The sequence below is a fragment of the Ornithodoros turicata genome, chromosome 6 (genome assembly GCF_037126465.1).
Source record: "Ornithodoros turicata isolate Travis chromosome 6, ASM3712646v1, whole genome shotgun sequence".
Classification (NCBI taxonomy): Eukaryota; Metazoa; Arthropoda; class Arachnida; order Ixodida; family Argasidae; genus Ornithodoros; species Ornithodoros turicata.
The window spans coordinates 73,384,245-73,403,206 of record NC_088206.1 but is presented as its reverse complement, the minus strand read 5'-3'; the positions used below and the strand labels follow the sequence as shown (position 1 = coordinate 73,403,206).

The 18,962-nt window shown below is 46.9% G+C and overlaps 2 protein-coding genes and 1 long non-coding RNA gene across 12 annotated transcripts in view; 1 reads left to right on the top strand and 2 right to left on the bottom strand.

Moving 5' to 3' along the window:
• Positions 1–250: 250 nt before the first annotated feature.
• LOC135397342 (glutathione S-transferase 2-like) lies at positions 251–2,150 on the bottom strand. Its single transcript, XM_064628884.1, has 2 exons — positions 1,376–2,150; positions 251–758 (listed from the first exon to the last, which is right to left on the bottom strand). Exons 1-2 carry the CDS (start codon positions 2,093–2,095, stop codon positions 378–380), a joined length of 1,101 nt encoding a protein of 366 aa, XP_064484954.1. The 5' UTR covers positions 2,096–2,150; the 3' UTR covers positions 251–377.
• Positions 2,151–3,373: 1,223 nt separating this feature from the next.
• Positions 3,374–18,962, bottom strand: part of LOC135397338 (Kv channel-interacting protein 4-like) — a 157,741-nt gene continuing 142,152 nt past the window's right edge. For 9 of the 10 annotated variants that reach the window (XM_064628870.1, XM_064628869.1, XM_064628868.1 and 6 more), the window contains 8 exons: positions 17,872–17,996; positions 16,254–16,323; positions 15,860–15,930; positions 10,963–11,175; positions 10,663–10,725; positions 9,500–9,668; positions 7,345–7,409; positions 6,329–6,595 (listed from right to left, as the gene is read on the bottom strand). In XM_064628870.1, coding sequence (XP_064484940.1) covers positions 9,618–9,668; positions 10,663–10,725; positions 10,963–11,175; positions 15,860–15,930; positions 16,254–16,323; positions 17,872–17,996 — 593 coding nt within the window. In that variant the 3' untranslated portion in view covers positions 6,329–6,595; positions 7,345–7,409; positions 9,500–9,617. Of the gene's footprint in view, positions 3,779–6,328; positions 6,596–7,344; positions 7,410–9,499; positions 9,669–10,662; positions 10,726–10,962; positions 11,176–15,859; positions 15,931–16,253; positions 16,324–17,871; positions 17,997–18,962 lie in introns of those variants that run through there. The other variant, XM_064628873.1, reaches the window with a different exon arrangement.
• Positions 15,064–18,962, top strand: part of LOC135397340 (uncharacterized) — a 35,527-nt gene continuing 31,628 nt past the window's right edge. The window contains exon 1 of the long non-coding RNA XR_010423630.1: positions 15,064–15,079. This is a non-coding gene — a long non-coding RNA (uncharacterized LOC135397340). The remainder of the gene's footprint in view (positions 15,080–18,962) is intronic.

Below are 18,962 nucleotides of genomic sequence, written 5' to 3'. Positions count from 1 at the left end.
TTTCGAGATACAAAGTTGGAAAAAGAGCCGCTCCAGATGATGTTGCCCGTGAAGCCAACACAATCGTTCGCAGCACTTACAGGCTTTGCGAGGTGGTGGTTCGTACATTCGTAGCTTTGTCACGACACAACTAAGATATCTGTTGCTGACTGTTCTAAGACAGACGACAGATCAGACGATATACTTAGATCAGTTCACAAGCCGGCCACTGCTGCAACGCAAGAATTTGCTCACCAATGGTTTCTGCGGGTCAATTATATAGGCATTTTTAATAATTTACCACATCTTGTGTTGTCGTCGATGTAATCCAATTATAATGTCCTATTATAGAGACTCCAACAAACGCGCACGTATGTGCCCCTTTCCTTTCCCCGCAGTCACTTGGTGAACCTAATCTCTTCCCTGTTCTTCTTCCTAAATCCCCACTTAGCGAGCGGTCCAAAAATGGGCCAATTGACGAAGCCGTTGGAAGACCTGTAGCCTCGGATGGTAGGCAGGGTCTCGAAGCGATCGCAGTAGGCGATTAACGGTGCCATGTCCCTGAAGCCGTTCTCGGAGAAGATCCGGATCCAGTCCAGCGTCTCGTACATCATGAAGTCCACGTAAGAAATCCGCTCGCCCAGGACCCATTTCTTGTCGGTGAAGTATTTGGCGTAGGGTTCCAACGTCTGTGGCAGGAGGGCCATGTATTTCTTCTGGGACAGGTCGAAGTCGAGGCTGAAGATGACGCGTCCGAGGCCCCAGCGCAGTTCACATACCTATGGCACGAAGAGGTGTCAGGACAAAGACGCTGCTACAGCAGACCCATATAGATGCTTCTGGTCGCTAGGCAGTGTTCACGCTGTTTCTATGACACACCGGCAACAGTTGGCGTGAGTCGACCGACTCAACGAAGGTCGAGTTTTAAGTTCGTGTCTTGGGCTTATAACGTCAGCAAGGGACTTCTCCGAACTGTATGCACACAGATAAATTCACAATATATGACGAAATAATTAGCGTTCAGCAATATTTTAATGTAGGTTTGAAGGGGCCTTGAATGGCACAGCAAAGATGCTCATCGTAGGACGTAGCTTGGAGCTGTTTGCCCCTGTGTAAACGAAGTCTTTGTCCGCGTAACAACCGAATTGTAGCTTTCCTTTTAATTCTGCGTTAGCCCCGCGAAGCAACTGTGGTTATAAGTTGAGTACAGACGTGGACAGCAAGCAGTAAGGCGTAGGGTCAATCTACGTCTTCAAGGGAAACTGTGCCGACTTACATGTAGAAAGTCTACCGGAAAGCTCGGAAAAATTTTCAGACAGCACAGCGAGTGGTTCGAATTGGTACCGTGCATATAGCCAGCACTACGATTATAAAGGTCTTGGATTGCAGCACTCACCTGCTGTTCCATTAGATCCAATTCCCGTTTCTGTACTTCGTTCGCTGCATCTAAGCCGTGCTTTCTTGCCAGGTACCGCATAATAGCCAGGCTTTGAGTGAGCTTGACGTCTCCTTCAATATAATAGGGCAGGCCCGGAAAGCTGAGGTTCAGGGCAGCCTTGTTGTCTGCCCACTCGCTGAAATCGTACGCAGGAGGTGGTCCAAAGTTGTAGCGTCTGTCCTCGAAATCGACCCCTTTGTACCTGAGGATATATCGAACGGGCTCGGCGAGGCCTCGGATGTTCCAGTAGCCCAAAAGAGGTTTGTCAGCGGGAATGCTGGAGAGCGGGACAAAGGATCCAGACTCTATAGAGGGAGGTTTAACAGCAGGAACGGCGGTGCGCGGGGCAAAGGCTGCAGACTCTACAGACGGTGCACGGCTAGCTGGAGCTGAAGAGGTAGTTAGTCGGATCGTCGTCGAAACGGAAGTCGCCGTAGGTTCAGTGTCGCTGGTTGAGGGAGCAATGCTGCAGAATGGAGCTGAAGGGTCGCAAACTGGAGGCGGGGGATTACTGCTACCGGTTGGCGGTACCGCAGTGCTGGGAGCTGCTGCTGTTGGACTAGATGGCGCTCCCTTTTCCGAGGCTTTAGCATCAGTAGCAGGAGTGGATTCAGCTTGTTTCTGAGGAGGTTTAGTTTCGTCGTCAGATTTGGGCAGCGCAAATTTAATGTTGCTCATTGTGGAGCCGACTTGGTCGTGTCTTCAGTGCTGGAGATTCAGTGTTCTAAGCGCATCGTCTTCTTCCTCAGACTTCTGGGCAGACAGCTTCCTCTACATTGAAGGGTGCTGTTCTACATCCGTGTGGCGGCATGTAGCCACGTCCCAGCAAAGGTATGGGGTCGCCGCTAAGAGATTAGTAACCGAGAGTTGCTCAGCACTTGACTCGCTAAGCAACACTCTTTTAAAAAAAAGGGGGTGTACTCAAATTCCTTTTCATTTCCACATATAGCACTCCCTTTTGGAGAGTACAGCTATACTCTCCTGAGGATGCCCTTTAACTCCCTACTGGACAGTTATATTTCTCTTCTAGTAGAGTCTTTTTGAGAGTAATTGTACTCTTTAAAAGGGAGTGATATACGAGGCAAGAAAAAGGGGTTAAAGTGCACCCTCTTCTTTAAAAAAAAGAGTGAAGAGCGCAACCGAGGCAATGCTTTAAAGGAAGTCTGTGGGGATAAGTGAACGCGATACAAAAATATGAATTTCTAGAAAGAAAGCGAGCTCGTGCCTAGAATACGTGACGAGACCGGCTGCATTCCCCTTTGGCATGCGAGCTCTGCGAAGGCCTTCCAGACTCGTCGGCTTTCGAAGGAGACCGTCTGATACGTTCTTGTGAGAACTGTGTTAGGGCCGCTAGGGAGTCTGTTCTAAATAATAATTGGGAGTAGAGTTACACTTAAGGTGACGAGACTGTCCTCTTTTTCCCTTTTCACATTGTCTCGTGTTTCCTTAAACGTTCAGCTGAGTTTGAGACTTGGCCTGTGTGTTCTCGTCGTCCATTGTCCGTCCCCTAGGGGGCTTTGTCGTCATTTATGAATAATTAGGCCCGATCGCTAAGCGACGCGGTGTAGATGCTTTAAATAAGGATCCTCCAATCACAGCCAAGCATTGCCTCAGCGGTCGTAGCCAAGAAGACTCATTGGAAGCCGCTTAGCTGCAGCGATTGGCTGAAGTAAACGACATATCATACAGGGAAGGAGGAAGAACAGCCCTTCTGTACTAGATGGCCTTGATAGAACAGACAATGAGGCAGACGAGCGGGGAAAGCCATCACTGGGAGGACGGGCTGGGTGCTGCAAGACAAATACCGGCACAGTTCCCCATGAAGTCGGCCCAGGACGTTGCGATGATACTGTTGGTGTCATTTCATGCCCTTCCAGACTACAAATAACACCCCCTTACGTCCGCTGTCGTAGTAACGTCCCACTCCCATCGTAGCCAATAAATAAAGGCATCAAATGATGTTTCTTCCTTTATTTGCAGTGGATAGACACGAACCAACCGGTATTTCATTCGCGAAATTCGCAAACACTTGAGCCGCCGCTGCCGCCGCGCAGCAAAGACAGGTGATGAAAATAATGACATGTTTCCGCAGCGGATGAAAACCACTCTTCTGCCACACAAAACGTTTTCAAGTATATTTCCTTTTTCGAGGTATTAATCTTTCCACTACCTGCAGTCTTACCGATTGGCAGACGCCGTAAATGATGCTCTCTAGCGCAAGTTCAAGCGCAACTTTCTTGATTCTTTACGCCGCTTTTGAGCATACTGTCAAATAAGCCATCGAGACGTTTAACGGGGATTTTTCTGCAGACATGGAAGAAAGAAGAGAAGGAGAGGACCTTTCCCCTTCTCCCCACACATCTAAAAAAAAAAAAAAAAGAAAACTGATATAAATGTATGTTATACCAACACATGCACGGTACTCGCTGGCAGAGACAGGTGTCAATTCCCTCTTGCAGAAATTTCAATACGAAAATCCCGCGCAATGCCTAGCTCTTATAGGATGTCGAGGAGAAGAGAAAAGCGTTAGGGCACGTGTGGATAAGAGACGAGTTCTTGCTTCTTTGAAGCCTAGTAAGTGTCACGTTACCTGAGAGGAGCAATGAGGTGGCGTTGCACACGCTACTTTAGGGGTCATATGTTTACGTGCTACGGGTACATCTATCCCAGGGATCCCACAAGTACCATTTAAATGGCTATGCAGGCAACTGTAAAATGGTGACGTCATACGGCCCCCAGTTTGAGTTCCCCCTTTCATTCCTTCCTCTATGGTTTGCATGAGCACTGACACGAGCAAGGTGTCTCTTCGTTCCCTGGGTATTCGTATGCACTAGTATACTCCAGGACAAACATTTATCGAAATGATGCAAAAAGAACTTGTATGGTAACGGTACGAAAGAGTGATGACATCAGTGAGGTAAGCGACTCATTGTTTTGCTACAGAGGAACTACAGGAAGCCACACTAAGGCTTAAAAAAAAAGACAACACGCAAGAAGTCTCTAGAACACGAAGAGACAAGTATTTGCTTATCTTATAAGGTCTGGCGACTTCTACGATGTTATAACGTTCGTACGTGCTGCCGTCGTCAGACTGCATGCGTGTGACACGCACAGACCTGAGCGTTCGCCTCTTTGTTTCATGGGTGTTGCGGAGTCTGCAAAGGCCAGCGCGTTACGGCCAAGTCTAACAGCGGATGTACATTGAAACTAAACCCCATTATAGATGATTACTCGACAGCATAGGGATGTGCAGGTTGGATGCGATGGTTATGCTCGAGAAGTCTTGAAATGAGATAGCATGTACCCCAGCAACACCGAATATCCTCTGGATGTGCGAATAATGTCCTGAGGAATTCGTACGTCCGATGGATATCCGAATGATATCCATCGGACGTAGTAATCCGTCAGGACGTTATTCGTACGTTCAGAGGATATTATTCGGATATCCATCGGACGTGCGAAGTCGTTGGGACATTATTCGCACATCCTGAGGATATTCGGTGTTGGGGTACATACTACATCATTTCAAGATTTCTCGAGCATATGCTCGAGAACCCTGCGTATTACGAATAGTATACTATTCGTAGTACGCAGGGTGGTATTTCAAAATGTTAAAGGACATTCATGTGCCGACGTGGTATGAGAATGACTCGATGTTGCCCCTTATTTCGCTAAATTAGTTATGCAGGAACACGTACTTCACCCAGGGTTGCCAAAAAACGATGATAGGCGTCACGCGCCGTGATCGAAGCTATCTACCACCCGCCATAAAGGGCTATCTATACATACATCCATGCATCCATCCCCAAGCAGCACAACGTACTGAAAGTCAAGTGCAATAGGGGTGGCCGGTATGTGTATTATCAATGTTCTTTACTTTCAGAATTCTGTTCAAGGCCTTCCACCTACCCGTCCACCCCTATTGCACTCGACTTTCAGTACATTGTGCTGCTTGGGTCCATCCAATCCAGGATATCTCGTTTAGAGTTTGTTGAACAAAAATATGAACGTACTGTTGGAGACGTTGAAATTTGTGACTATAATTTCTTCCTACGTCGTTAAATATGCAACAACGTCCGAAGGTTACTCCTTAGAGACTCCGAAGTTACTCCGAAGGGAATTCTCAAGCGTTGTACACCCAGTGGTATAGTTTTCATTGCAAAAACGTCCAGAAATAAATACGGGACAAAAAGATGACGCGGTACATAGCAAGTAAAAGCGACGGGTACCCACCTAGCAAACTTGATACCCCCGAGTACCGCCGCGTAGATGAATAATGTGTGAGATATGTTCAAGGTGGAACACGTGAATTTCACAACAGCGCCGTCTATCGTTCATGACGAGTATTAGACGTAGGTTCTTCTTTAAATGCGTCTGAACCGCTATATGTATGTACAAGCGTCCAAGCAGACAAAACGAACTAGAGAGCTCGTGACAATTAGATGACTGCGTCTATCGCAACGTAATGTACAAGTTTGATTTAGAAGTTGATTGATAAATGTGGAGGAATAAGTTGTTCGTGAAGAAGGCAGATGAGATCCCATGACAGTGAGTTACAAACTAAGGTTTTTATCTATGAGATAAGGGTCAAATCTTGTTCTTGACACTGTCGCATATGGATAAAGTACTGCGTTTCCAAACGGTCGTGATAATACTTGAAAGGCTTTCCTGCGTGGAAAACTTGCGTCGGAGATTCCAGGAACGCGATACGCTATCTACGCGCATTCGAAATTATTGGGAATAAAGAGATAAACGCTAGAGTGAAACCCTTAATACGCAGTTTCAGCGGAGAAAAAAAAAAAAAACAGAAAAAAAAAACGAAAAAACGCATTCCCGGAAAACTGCCTCAGGCGCGAGATCGCGGACTCGCATAGGGACATCGTACTGACGAGGTTCCATTGTAATATGACGCAGCGTTGAATGTTCTTGTTCTGATTATGATATCGTTAAGACAATGAGCGAAGGAAATACACCAATCACATCGTTCTAAATTGTGTGAGTAGTTCCTTCTTGTGGTTGCCATGGAAACACACCACAGGTGCTTGATCACAGCACGAGTTGAAGCCAACGTGATACAGTGGTGCGGAGGCGACAGGTCTTGTGGGTGCGAATCAGGGTGGTGAGAGTGGTGGTGGTGAGGGTGGTGTTCGATGTGGTTGATGTGGTCTGGTAGTCAACCTTTGCAGGAACAGGAAAGGAAGAATGGGAGAGGAGACCGAAGAAGTGGTAAGACACTAATAGGATAAGACAGAGATACACGCATAAGATACAGATAAGATGTGTGATTTTCTCTTTTTTGCTCGGTGTTAGCACAAGGTGGAAGAAGTCAGAGGGGGTTATTATAGGGAAACTCTGTCGGAAAAACCTAGGGAAAACCTCAGAGTGCAGAGCTCTAAGAGCCACTCAGACATCCTCTGTTGTCTGTGAAATTCGTAAGGACTTGCTCATGTCGGATTTTGCCTCGTACGGCGTGTGCCGGAAGTACCGGTAGTTACAGTATACCGGTGCTGACGATGCCAGTATAAAGCGAGATAAGAGACAGTGTCAATAGACCGTTGATAACGTCACCGTGAAGCTACCGTACCTACCGGAACCAATAGATAGTTTTAGCAGATCGTTGATAACGTGGCTTGCGTCGAACCGTATCAACCGGTACCAATCAGTGGATAAGATTTTGAGTCACGCACCACTGCGATTGGCTCCGATAGGCAGGATAACCGTATCAACGGTATCTAAAACTCACTAATGTCAGCGCATGACATAATCTTATCCGTTGATTGGGTGCTGTTTATGGATACGGTAACTTTGGAAGCCACGTTACTAACTATCACTAATGTACGAAATGGCCCCGATATGTTCAACTACACCCAATAAGAACGCAGTGAAAACAACAGCAACAAAAATCGTTGACTGAAATTGGAACTCACAATATTGGTTTGTGCGATATCATCTTGGGCGACACTCGCCGAGTTGAAAAGTTTCTTACCAGAACCTGCGCAACAAAGAAAGAAAAGAACGGATTGTACAGTATATATCTCCGTGTATAATAAGAACAACAAGAACGACGAATGAAACAGAACAGAAACAGATAACGGAAGTTTATGTTTCTGTTTTTCAGCGATAGCTGTCAGTGCATCATCTTCCCGAGACCGCGGCGTTGGCGTCGTCCGCAGAAAGAAAAGCGAACACAGTATTAGTTTAGGGCGACGAGGACAATATTAGCATGGCGCTTGAGTGAAAAAAAGAAAAAGAAACACACACAATCACCCTTCGTGATTTTGGTCGAGACGCCGTGGAGACACCAGGTCCTGCTTAGAGATGCAAAATTTCCGGAAATTTTGAATCGCTCGAAAAAAACAAACGGTTTCATTGAATTTTTTCCCCGAAAAATTGAAAAAAATGGAAACGAACGTGGTTACTGCTGAATCGAAGTATTGCCGGCCAAACCACAGCATACAATGAGCTAGAAGCTTTTGTAGTGTTCATCCTTTAGGCATAAATGCAGAGCAGAGCATCCCACGAGACTGCTGTCTACTCAGCGATAGGAACAACCCGTCCACTCCGACAAGAACTCCGACATTATGTCGGCGATCGCTTAAAGCAGCCAGACGGAGCTCTGAGTTGGTGGTTGTTGGCGGACTAGAGGCACCTAAGGCACTGTTGGCGGGTTGGAACGCATCGAAGGCACGAAAATTTACATTTTTGAATTTTGGTCGCCTGGAAAGTGTGAGCTATTTTTCCGGAGACGAGGAAAAAAAGCCGAAAGAAACTGATTTTTTCCACCAAAATTTCCGTTTTTTTTTTCCGGGGCTTGGCATCTCTAGTCCTGCTGACACACGAGCTTGGCTGCAGGCACGAGAACGCGAACGGAAGCGCAGAGCCAACACCACCTAGATACAGAAAGCCTGCGCGCTCGTCGACTTGACGCAACAATTAAGAGTGAGCCAATCAGGATCGTGTTTTCAACGGCCGTAGCCAATCAGGAACAAGCTTTTAGCGGTCGTGGCCATGGAGGAGAACCACCGTCGTCTGCGAGTAGTGATTGAACGTCCCCGCGTACGAAATGGGAAAACTTGGAAATAAAAGCGCAAAACGGTCTCAATCTTTCTCAAAACTGATTTTCTGAAAAGCGACTCTTACTTTTTGTCTAAATGTTTAGGTCTGCAGGTTCCAGGTGAGCTGCAATCATTTGCGGGGTCTTGAATTCGCACAATGGTGAATCGCAGTAGCGGACGAATTCTAACTGTATATGTCCAGGTAGCGAAGGAAGGAGAGGAGGCAATGCGCATGCTCTATCTAGGTGGTGTCGGCAGAGCTCGCGAAGACCGTCCTGCAGCGCAGGCCGCAAATAAGAGAGTGCGACGTCAGGATCCCAACGTGCGTGCCGTCGAAGCTGAGGCAAAACAACAAAGACGCGAATACCCTGCAGCGCGTGCCGCCGAAGCAGAGGCAAGGCGGACTCAGTGGCAGGACCCTGCAGTACGAGCCGCCGAAGCGGAAGCAAAGAGGCGTCAGAGGCAAGTGAAAGCCGAAAGAGTCACGAAGGGCTTCACTAGGCAAGGAGGGGAGAACCCACTTGGGTACAGTTGCTCGGTGTTGCCATCGCTTGTGGTTCAAGAATGATCTCACAGCGCCACTTGCCATGCAGTGCCTAGACTACAATGGACTTTTCTCACAATGGCCTATGCGCATGCCCATGACCTTGAGGCGCCGGAGAGGGTTATCTCTGTCTTCACTAGATGGCGCAGTATGAGGACGACAGAAGTGGGGACCAGTGGGGAGACCGCAAGAACGGGGTTTTGGTCGTTTGTGCTACCCACGTGGATTTGTTTTGACGCGCTCCGAGCGTGGTTCGCCTAAGACAGCCGCTAGGATGCGACGCTTATGTGAAAAAGGTTAAAATGGCGTCCCAATGTCGACGGTGCCGTCGCTGAAATTCGCGTTACACAACCGTAACCGCCCTGTCATTTTTTTAATAACGAAAGAGATACGTTTCCAAGATAACGTCAGATTATCGTTACCAAACGCTACAATTACCAAAAAATAGTAACGGATAATTAGGGAACAAAGTGAGTGACGCACCTATTTTATTGCCGAGGAACAGTGGAACAGTCTATCTTCTAGAGGTTCCTCAAACTAGCGGGATAAAATTGAAAAGTGCGGGCAGGAACAACGAGAAAAAATTTAAAAGAAACATTCTTCAGTCGAGCACCGTGTCCAAAACGGTCAAGGATTTCAAAATGTCCTCGTCCTGAAAAGAAGAGAAGCGTTATATATATTATTTATGACTATGAGATACCGCGAACCTTTTTTCTCTTTAAAGGCAAAGCGTTGGCTAAGGCGTGCCACAATTAACGTTTAAGTGCTCAGCGTTATCGGTGTGCAAAAACCAAACGTGTAACAGGCGGTACATTCGACAACGCACTATTGCGCCTTGTCCTTGCTTGTCCTTGCCTGCGTTGCAACCTCGCGTTTTCTTCGAGAAACGGGCCTCGCGGAAAGACCGCTCTACTGCACCTGTCATCCACAGTGCACCTCCGTCCCATCAGTATCGTTCATCCTACCTATGCCTCACTTTGAAATAGTCAACTCTCTTGTTGTTTTCTTCTTTTTTTTGCTATAGTGGTGACGATGCCCACTCATGTGCGACCAACAACGGCAAGCTACTTCGACCCCCCCTCTCCCAGTCTGCGGAAAGTGTGCCTACAGCGCGAGCGGACTGAACACCGTTGGTTGCGATGCATTTTAAATGTACACTACAAAGCAGGGAAGTACAGAACGTGGTACGCTAATCAGGTATAATACGGACCAGTGGACGAGGCACGAAAGAAAAACGCATTAAACGGGAAATCGCAGTAAGCCGAAAGTCGAACAGATTACGAAGTTCTATGATGCGGGATAGGGGGCGCTAGTGGTGAGGCGCTAAAGATAGTCGCAACGCGCGAGAAACCGCACAAAAGCGGAAAATCTCTTTAGCTGGGATCGTCCTGCGGGAGATTATCTTTATGCCATAGTTCCGAAAATAACGTAAAATATTATAACATCTTCCTCACGCAGAGAAACAATGACTTGAGAACACAATGTGGCGTACACGAGGCATATGATTCTGCAGAACAAAATTTGGCCTGAAGTCACAGTACGAAGGTGACGTGAGGTTATTTCAGGCTCTGTTCAACACTGTGTTCCGCGAGCCAATAAAGAAATAAAGCAAAAAGCCAAGAAGAATGAATTTTTAAATAGCTTACCAGCAAGCAAGCTTCGATGAATTCATCATAAGTAACTATTCCGTCGTTGTTGAGATCCAGTTTCTGCAACGAAAGAAGACAACACCGATTGGCCAACACACGTTGCAGTCTTGGCGGGTTGGTCACATAAGAAGACTAATTCCTATACCGAGACGCCAGCGGATTAGGCCTTTTAATTAGTTATTAATCAATGAAATCGATGACGCATACACGGGGCAGAGGGGATGTATCTACGGATAACTGTGGATCCTTCGGGAGTCTCCGATTCTGAGTGATACGTGTTTCCATTAGAATTGGTACCTGGAAGACCCTTGCGGCATGTTCCCTGGCAGAGTGGTCAACGACCAAGGGGGCCGCGTAGTGTCCGAGGAGGCTGTACACGGACGAAATGATCTCAAACATCTCCTCCTTGGTCACTGCGCCATCTTTGTTGATGTCGTACAGATTAAATGCCCATTGAAGCTTCTCCTGAGGGGATCCACGGGACAGCACCGACAGGCCCATGACGAAATCCTGAATAAAAGAAGATGGCGCCACGAGATAAATATTATTACGAGCACGCTCTCTGTTCGAAATCCTGATTCATGCAACAAGTCTATCAGGAGCCAAAATATTTTCACTGACCGGTATCTCGTCTACGCGCAATTTAATTTACAAAAAAAGAAAAAAGAAAAGGAAGTAAAAAAACGTCCTCAAAAGCCAGTCATGAGCGGCGATGCGCCGTCACCTTAGAGTCTGACGTAGCGTCAGTGTAGCGGGCAGCCGTGAGGTCTCATTTCCAGTCCGTACACCACGTGGCGCTTCTTGCGGTGTACTCTATACGTCACGATACGATGTGACGTCAATAATACCCATTCGCTTACGGGATTTTTGAAGGAGTTGAGGGTCTATAGTGTAGAGAAGGGGTAGTTGGTAACTACCAATTGTGAACAAAGCAGCCAAATGAACACAGATAACGATAGCAGCTGTACTGTCTTGTTCTCTACCGTTCTTTGTGTTTATCTGGCTGCTTCAGGTTCAGGTTCAGCTTCGCAAAATTCCTTTTAAAACAGGGCAGGTAACATAAGCTAAGATACCACACGTGAAATCTAGACAGACTTCCAGACTAAATAATAATAATAATAATAAAAGTTGTCAAGCTCAGGCAGATTCGTGAAAGGTTGGTGGGGCGCTGCCAGTCTGCTGCAAGAGTGTAGGCTTCGCTTGGCTTGGCTGTTTCCAGTTGTTTCGGTTTTAATTCCAATGAGTAATCAGGAAATCGTTGCGACGTTGGCCAGCTTCTTCTCTGGAAGCTCAGAGTTTCCTTTGGGTGGTTGTTCCTCAGGTTAGTAAAAGTCCTTGCGTTCGAAGGATGTCCTTTTTGCTTGACAGCGCGAATCTTGGGAGGATTCAATTGACTTGGACGATGGAGTTCTGTGAAATATGCCGGGCAAGACAATAATACGTGGTCGGTGTCTTCGAAGTCACCAGCTTCGTACAGAATGCACGTGGCGGTGTTTTTCTCGAACAGCTCAGGGAGTTCGTTCTCTTGTCCCGAGGGATCCGGTTTGACCATCATGGTCCAGGAACCACAGGCGAAATCTTGCTTTGACCATCATGGTCCAGAGAGAGTATAGATCCAAGTCTATACTCTCGCACGCTTGAGGTTGCCTACGGTTGTTCATCTTGAGTGTGCATATGCTATTTGTTGTACTATCCGCCGGAGCAAAAAATGGCTTTCACTGCTGCTTTAAAGTGCGCTGAAAACTCTGCAAACGGCATCCTGTTTGCAACGTCCAACGCGGAGGCCTAAGTGCCATCAAGTTGCTGCCGTTCTCGACAGGGTTCAAATCAGTCGCGAACACTGGTCCACCGAGCCCGGTGATGGAGAACGGGCTTCTATTATTTACATTTACAGCTCAAACCTCTAGGTGTTTTTTTTTTCTCTTGCCAAGCGTCGAATTTTTATCACCGCGAAGGATAGACAATAATTAAATTCGTATATTTTTACCGAGCGGAAACGGAGACAAGGCAAAAACACAGTATAGAGTAACGTGATACTCGTTAAAATTACTTCAAAATAACCCGTTGCAAAATTTACGTCAAGCTTCGTAACTCTCGAGCGTAACATTTAGTTGAAAGGAACGCTCAGGAGTCTCCATGAAACAACGGAAGACACAAAAAGCTCAATTCCAGATCGCAAAAGTTCAGTCTTGGATGACCCTAAACTTAGAGAATTCCATTCAAATTGGACGCAGTTTTCAAACACGGCGGAGAAAATGACGCATTCAGTACAAACCGACGAGCGATGCGAGTCCATAAAACGCTGCGCCAACGAACGTTAAAGCCGTTCCAGTGACTGTATCGCGCGCAAGATATATCCGCGTACCTCCCATGTGGCAGCCGCTCGCTGCCCTAAACGTTGCGGCAAACGAGCACGCTAATGTCCCAGCGCTTAGTGCGACGGACGCTCCAAATGGTCGCCTACATTTTCTGGCCTTGAATAGCGAAGCCGTTCCAATGGGTTCACAAGCCTCGATTGGCTAGGGATTCCCGCACGTCCTACTCTTCAGATAGACGCAGGAGAATACAAAAAAACTGTCGACGACAAAATTTCATCTGGTTTTCTCATTATTTTAAAGGAGAATGGGCGCAATATTTATGTGAACTTCGCAATAAGATGTTGTTGGGTTAAAGTAATCATGATTTGTTTGTTTGTTGTTTTTAAGGGAAAAAAAAAGAGGAGAAAGGAGGAGGAAAGAGGAGAGGAGGAATCATTCCAAGCAGCACAATGTACTGAAAGTCGGGTGCAATAGGGGTGGACGGGTAGGTGGAAGGCCTTGAACAGACTCGTGAAACTAAGGAACATCGATAAGACATATACCGTCCACCCCTATTGCACTCGACTTTCAGTACATTGTGCTGCTTGGAATGATTCTTAAGCGATAGCTTCATAGGTCACACTAACGTCGAAAGCCGTGCAAGTAACAGTTCCGGAGAGAGAAAAGAATTAGTGGAAGAGAGGGCGCGATCGTCACCGCACACCCCACACATGGAACACAGGCTGGATGCGCAGACGCCGAGGAGATGTTTGAAAGCCGGAGTAAAAGCGTGGTAAAGGAACGTGGCATTCGGCGAGGGAGAGTAAGGGACAGTGTGGGGTCAACGGAGTAAAGCAGAGAGTGGGTGGTGATGTCATGTTGCCATTGAGAGTGCATTTTGGGGCCAGCAAGGCTTGAGATGAGGTAACGCTGATCCCCCCGAGACAAGATGATGGGGACACATCGGGTGTATACCGATGCGCGCCTGCGGCTGTTCGATCTACGTCTTCGTTTCCGCTGATGCCCACATGACCCGGGGTCCACTGGAAGACGATAGAGTGGCCCTGTGCGCTTGCTTTCTTATATGCTTGCAGAATTTCAATGACCGCAGGGCTGAGGGAACCGCCAAGTCCCATAGTTGCCACACACTGCAGCGCAGATCTGGAATCCATAAAAACGACCCAGGAGCGAACGGAGCTGCAGAACATTGAACAATGTGGAGGGTAATTATTCGCAAATTGAACACGAAGCGTTAGCTTTGGTCTTTGGAGTGACATATAAAAAAAAGAAAAAAGTCTCGGAGCAGGACAACTGGAGTAGAGGGAGTGGTATTGGGGACGAGGTCCATTGGAGTGAAAGATTTCGAGACAGTCTTCTCGGAAGAGATTTTATCCTGATAACAGATGATCGACCACTGCTCGGGCTATTGAAAAGCGACCGAGCGACACATTTAAGCGCACCAGCCCAGATTCAGCGTTGGGAGCATATCGCTATCAGATCAGGTAAAGTTGGTCGTCATTTGTTGAACGCCGATGCGCTGAGCAAATTGCCCTGCGCTGGCAAATCCGGAACCGGAGGAAGAGGATCCTCCGGAATATGTTAATTCTCTCGTTATCACCGTTCGAAAGCTGTCCCATTTCAACAAAGGACCTTGCACGAAACACAGATGCCGACGAGGTGTTATCAATAGTAAAACGTTTTGCTCAAACCGGTTGGCCTGAAGATAGCGCCAACATGTAAGTTGGTGTTCGTCAATTCTTTTCATGACGATATGAACTCTCAGTGGTGAATGAAATCGCGTACCGGAGGACCAACGTTGTTATTCCGAAGAAACCGCGCGAACCAGTACTCTTGCTGCTTCATGAATCCCACCAAGGAGTGTCAGCTATGAAGGCAACGGCTCGTTCTGTAGTTTGATGCCCGGAGTAGATAAAGATATTGAAGATGTTTCTAGGAAATGTTCTACCTGCATCCAGGCGGTTGCCATGCCACCAACCAAAGAACCAGTACCTTGGCCTGCAGTAAAGGAGCATTGGAATCGTCTGCACATCGACTTTGCGGGACCCTTGCGAGGGAAGATGTTTTTGCCGAAGATGCTACAACCGTTGATGCTACAAGTAAGTGAATAGAATCAGTGGTGATGAGAAGCACGACATCCGAAGCTATTATAGACAGGTAGATAGATGCTTCGTCGTCTATAATCAAGTTCTGGGAGTTGTTTGCCCGTTTTGGTATATACCACTTACTGTGGCATCAGATAATGACCCACAGTTGTGTAGTGACAAGTTTGACGAGTTTGTACACAAAAATAACGCCGTCCATATTTGTGCTGCACCTTACCATGCACAGTCGAACGGGGAACGTGCTGTGCGTACCATAAAAGATGGACTAAAAAGGATACGAGGGAATAACCTGGAAGAACGACTCGCAAAATTTCTCTTTACTTGTCTCCGCAGCATTCCAGACGTTCACAATCTGAAGCCCTGCTCGGATTCCAAATACGTTCCCCGTAGGACGTGCTCATTGCTCCAGCTTTGTCATCCAGTACTCCGTCTGACCAGCAGAAGAAGCCTTGCCCCAGGTGACAATGTCTACGTTCACGACTATGGAACTGGGCGCAAGTGGTGGCCTGGTTTCATCAAACCTCCAGCACAGTTAACGTCCAGACACCAGACGAATTCACGGGGTTGTTTAACGATAGCAGCCTATCTCTTGGCGGTCTGTTGTTATCTTGTTCGGGAAGCTCTGCAACCCCTTTTTAAGCCAGATCTTAAATGGCTCAGGTTCATTCCTTGGGCACGACAATCTGGTTGTTACGTCTGCCATCCTGAGGGTTTCTTGAATAGAATGCAACTGTAGCCCATTTGGGCCCAACAAATAGGAACAGCTGTACCTACCTTAAAGTTGATGGTTCCTGACCTGTCTGTGTCGAGAGCTCTGAAGACATAGTGAGCGTACTGGGCTGTGTCTGCAACGGGATATTCGGTATAAATTCCACACTACCGGGTTTAGGTCAGCACCATCGTTAGTAACTACTATGGTAAGCCACGCAGTCTCCTGCAGGTACGTCCGTCACCCCATCGGCCCCTGTGATGGGCCTGAGTACCGGCAGGGGCTTGTCGTTATTGCCAAAGGCAGACATATTTTACACCCAGCATGGAAGGACGCGACTCTTCCAGTATATGCAAGATTTATGTTTATGTTAGATCTTCGGTCGCTCTTTAATATATGCCAGCATCCCTATGGCCTCAGTTAGTGGCAGAAGAAGTTGTTGAGAAAGGTCGTACTTACCAGCAAGTGGGAAGAATTGGCAGTACATATCCTTGAATGTGTTCTCGTTGACTAACCCGGTAGGACAAGACTGCAAAGCGTACCAGAGGTATTAACCAACTGTTCTCTCGCATTCTACACGTTTTTATTACTGAACGACCGTACGAATATGCCTGCACGTTTAGGAGCCCATTTTGTGAGAAAATTCACTCAAGACACTTGTGTGGGGGTTCAAACTCGAGCCAACAATCAGTCTCGTCGCGACACGTACAGCGGAGTATGTGCAGCCAGAACTAGTACCCACTGCGAGCGGAGCAGTATACACCAGAGAAGCTCTCTAGAGCAGTATTGAAACTGTTATAATAGCGTTATTATCAGAGTGCCAAGTGCATCTCTTGTATTCTACAACGCATGTTCCTGACAAAAGACACGATTCCAAGTGGAACAATTCTTGTTACATATCCATACGTCACCTTCGTTGGTAGATGGGATGTTTTCGTCATTCTGACGTATTCATTCGTCACAACTGACGGAAATTTCTCGTCCCACACACCTTACAGTCGGCGTCGTCGCAAAATAGCGCGCAACTGAGCTTCCCCCAACAACACCGAATATCATCTGGATGTAAGAATGATGTCCTAACGGATTCGTACGTCCGATGGATATCCCTCTGATATCCATCGGACGTACGAATCCGTTAGGACATTATTTGTACATCCAGAGGATATTCGGCGTTGTTGGGGTCTGCATGCAATAAGGGGATAAGTCTATTTAAATTCCCTTTTCGCTGTTTTTGCTGAAATAACATCTGATTTGTCCCTGTCAAAGAAAATTTAGGACAGTATTGCTACGGGACCCAGAGAGTAAGAAACGGGAAATGCACGTCTGTCAATGGGACACGGATAGTTGCATCAGGCCTCTTTTCTAGACACACTGGTACAAATCGTGTAGCTTAAATTTTCTTACGATGCGGACGGGAACTTCGACTTCTATTCGAGAGACATGTTCTTCTCACCTCACGTGACCATCTCACTAGTGCTACTGAACGTTGTAATCGAAAAAGACCCCCGCACTAAGCTAATAAGTCATATTATATGCTGGTCATCTAGGACATTATTTTTAAGAGTGTGCTCGTTTAACGGCACACTAAGTCCGATCATGGGCGCTCCGCTACACACAGGTCACTTGACCCTACCTGGCATATAACTGCTCAGCCATCGCGGCCTGGCTCGTGAAAAAAAAAAAAAAAATCTGCATTAAAACCCAGTGCATGCGGTGTTATATTGAAAAAGGAAATAAGTCATGTCCCTGGATTTTGCTCAATTTCTGCTAAGTCACACACCCTATAAAACGGCACTAACAGGAAATGCATGTAAAGTAGACCTATATACATATATGGTACACATTTTAAATTTGCGTTATTCGAGGAATACCAGCCGCAATTACGTTAGCAAATATTTACTCCAAGTTTTCTCGGGATTTTTCGACTTTATCCCCTTACTGCATACAGATGACCAATTGTATTTCTTCCTGCGTTGCAGTCCAAGTGTATACGAACTCATAAGCATTGAGTAGAGGATAGACCCAGTAGCATATGGGACCCGTAAGCACCGACCCCTTTAGTCGCTTGAGAACCTACCTGTTTGAATCCCTGATAGATTCTCTTAATCTCGTCTTTGGTGAACTGTGTGGACTTACAGAGGGCGCCAATAGTTTCCGGTTTGCACCGGACAACCGTCATCTCCAGGTCATCAATGGCTTTCTCTGCGAAAGAAAACAAAAACAACGTTTTAGCACGGTCCCTCGGTTTTAGGCTTAGCCTCTTTGGGCTTTTAAAATTGAACAACCCATAGCAGTGAAAGAAACCATGGCCAGGGTGCCATCAATAAAGGGGCGAAAATGTTGGTGCTCGACTCACGCAATGCGCTCAGGGCCAGCCCTGGTCACACAGGTCATTGTGTATAATACATGGGACAAAAAGAAGAAAAAAAAAACAAACGATGGGACAACGTTGATTCTTTAAAAAAAAGAACGTGGTTGCGTTGGTGTTCGCCCACAAGGAACCAAGCAGGCTAAAGTGAGGGCACTCCAGCTATTTGTTTAAGTCCCGGAAGCAGACTATACATTACCCCCAAATTTGATTCATCTAACCATCACCCATTCGTACGAAAGGAGAAAATACTTTCTTTTAAAAAAGCTTTCCGGTCGGTTGCATTAATTATCCGCAACAGAACAATAGCCGCTGCCGCCATTGATCCCCTTTCGTTTTTATCGCGTTCCCAGTTGTTCCGCGTAACAATGGGTATAGCGGTTGCCAGACTGCTTTATTGTTGGCACTCCCACCCAACACAAGAAGAGAAGCGAGCTGTCTTTTCGAGGAACAGATAAGCCGTGACTTGGCAGCTGGATAAAGCAGTCATCGGGGCTGTCGTGAACGTGAATATAAACGATTCGTGGCCAACGGACAGAAGACACAGCCATACACGTATACCCCGATAGACCTCTACTAGAGAAACGTCATCATGACGTTGGTACACAGACTGAAACCGAAACAAATCGGAAGGAGAGGGCTGGGTACCACGAATGGGCGCTTGTTAGCCGCCTCCTATCGAAAGAAAAGTAGGACCGAAGGTCGCGTCCCTGTCAGGGACCATCGTATCCCCCTCAAGTACCCCCTACGTAATCCCCTCAAGACCTTGTTCGCCTCTCGCTTTGAGCGTAGTTCAACTC

Excerpts from the sequence above, each read along its gene's own strand:
- LOC135397342 (XM_064628884.1), bottom strand. The coding sequence starts at position 2,095 with ATGAGCAACATTAAATTTGCGCTGCCCAAATCTGACGACGAAACTAAA. Across the intron at positions 759-1,375 it reads TGGATCTAATGGAACAGCAG|GTATGTGAACTGCGCTGGGG; the intron begins GTGAGTGCTGCA and ends TTCGTGCCATAG.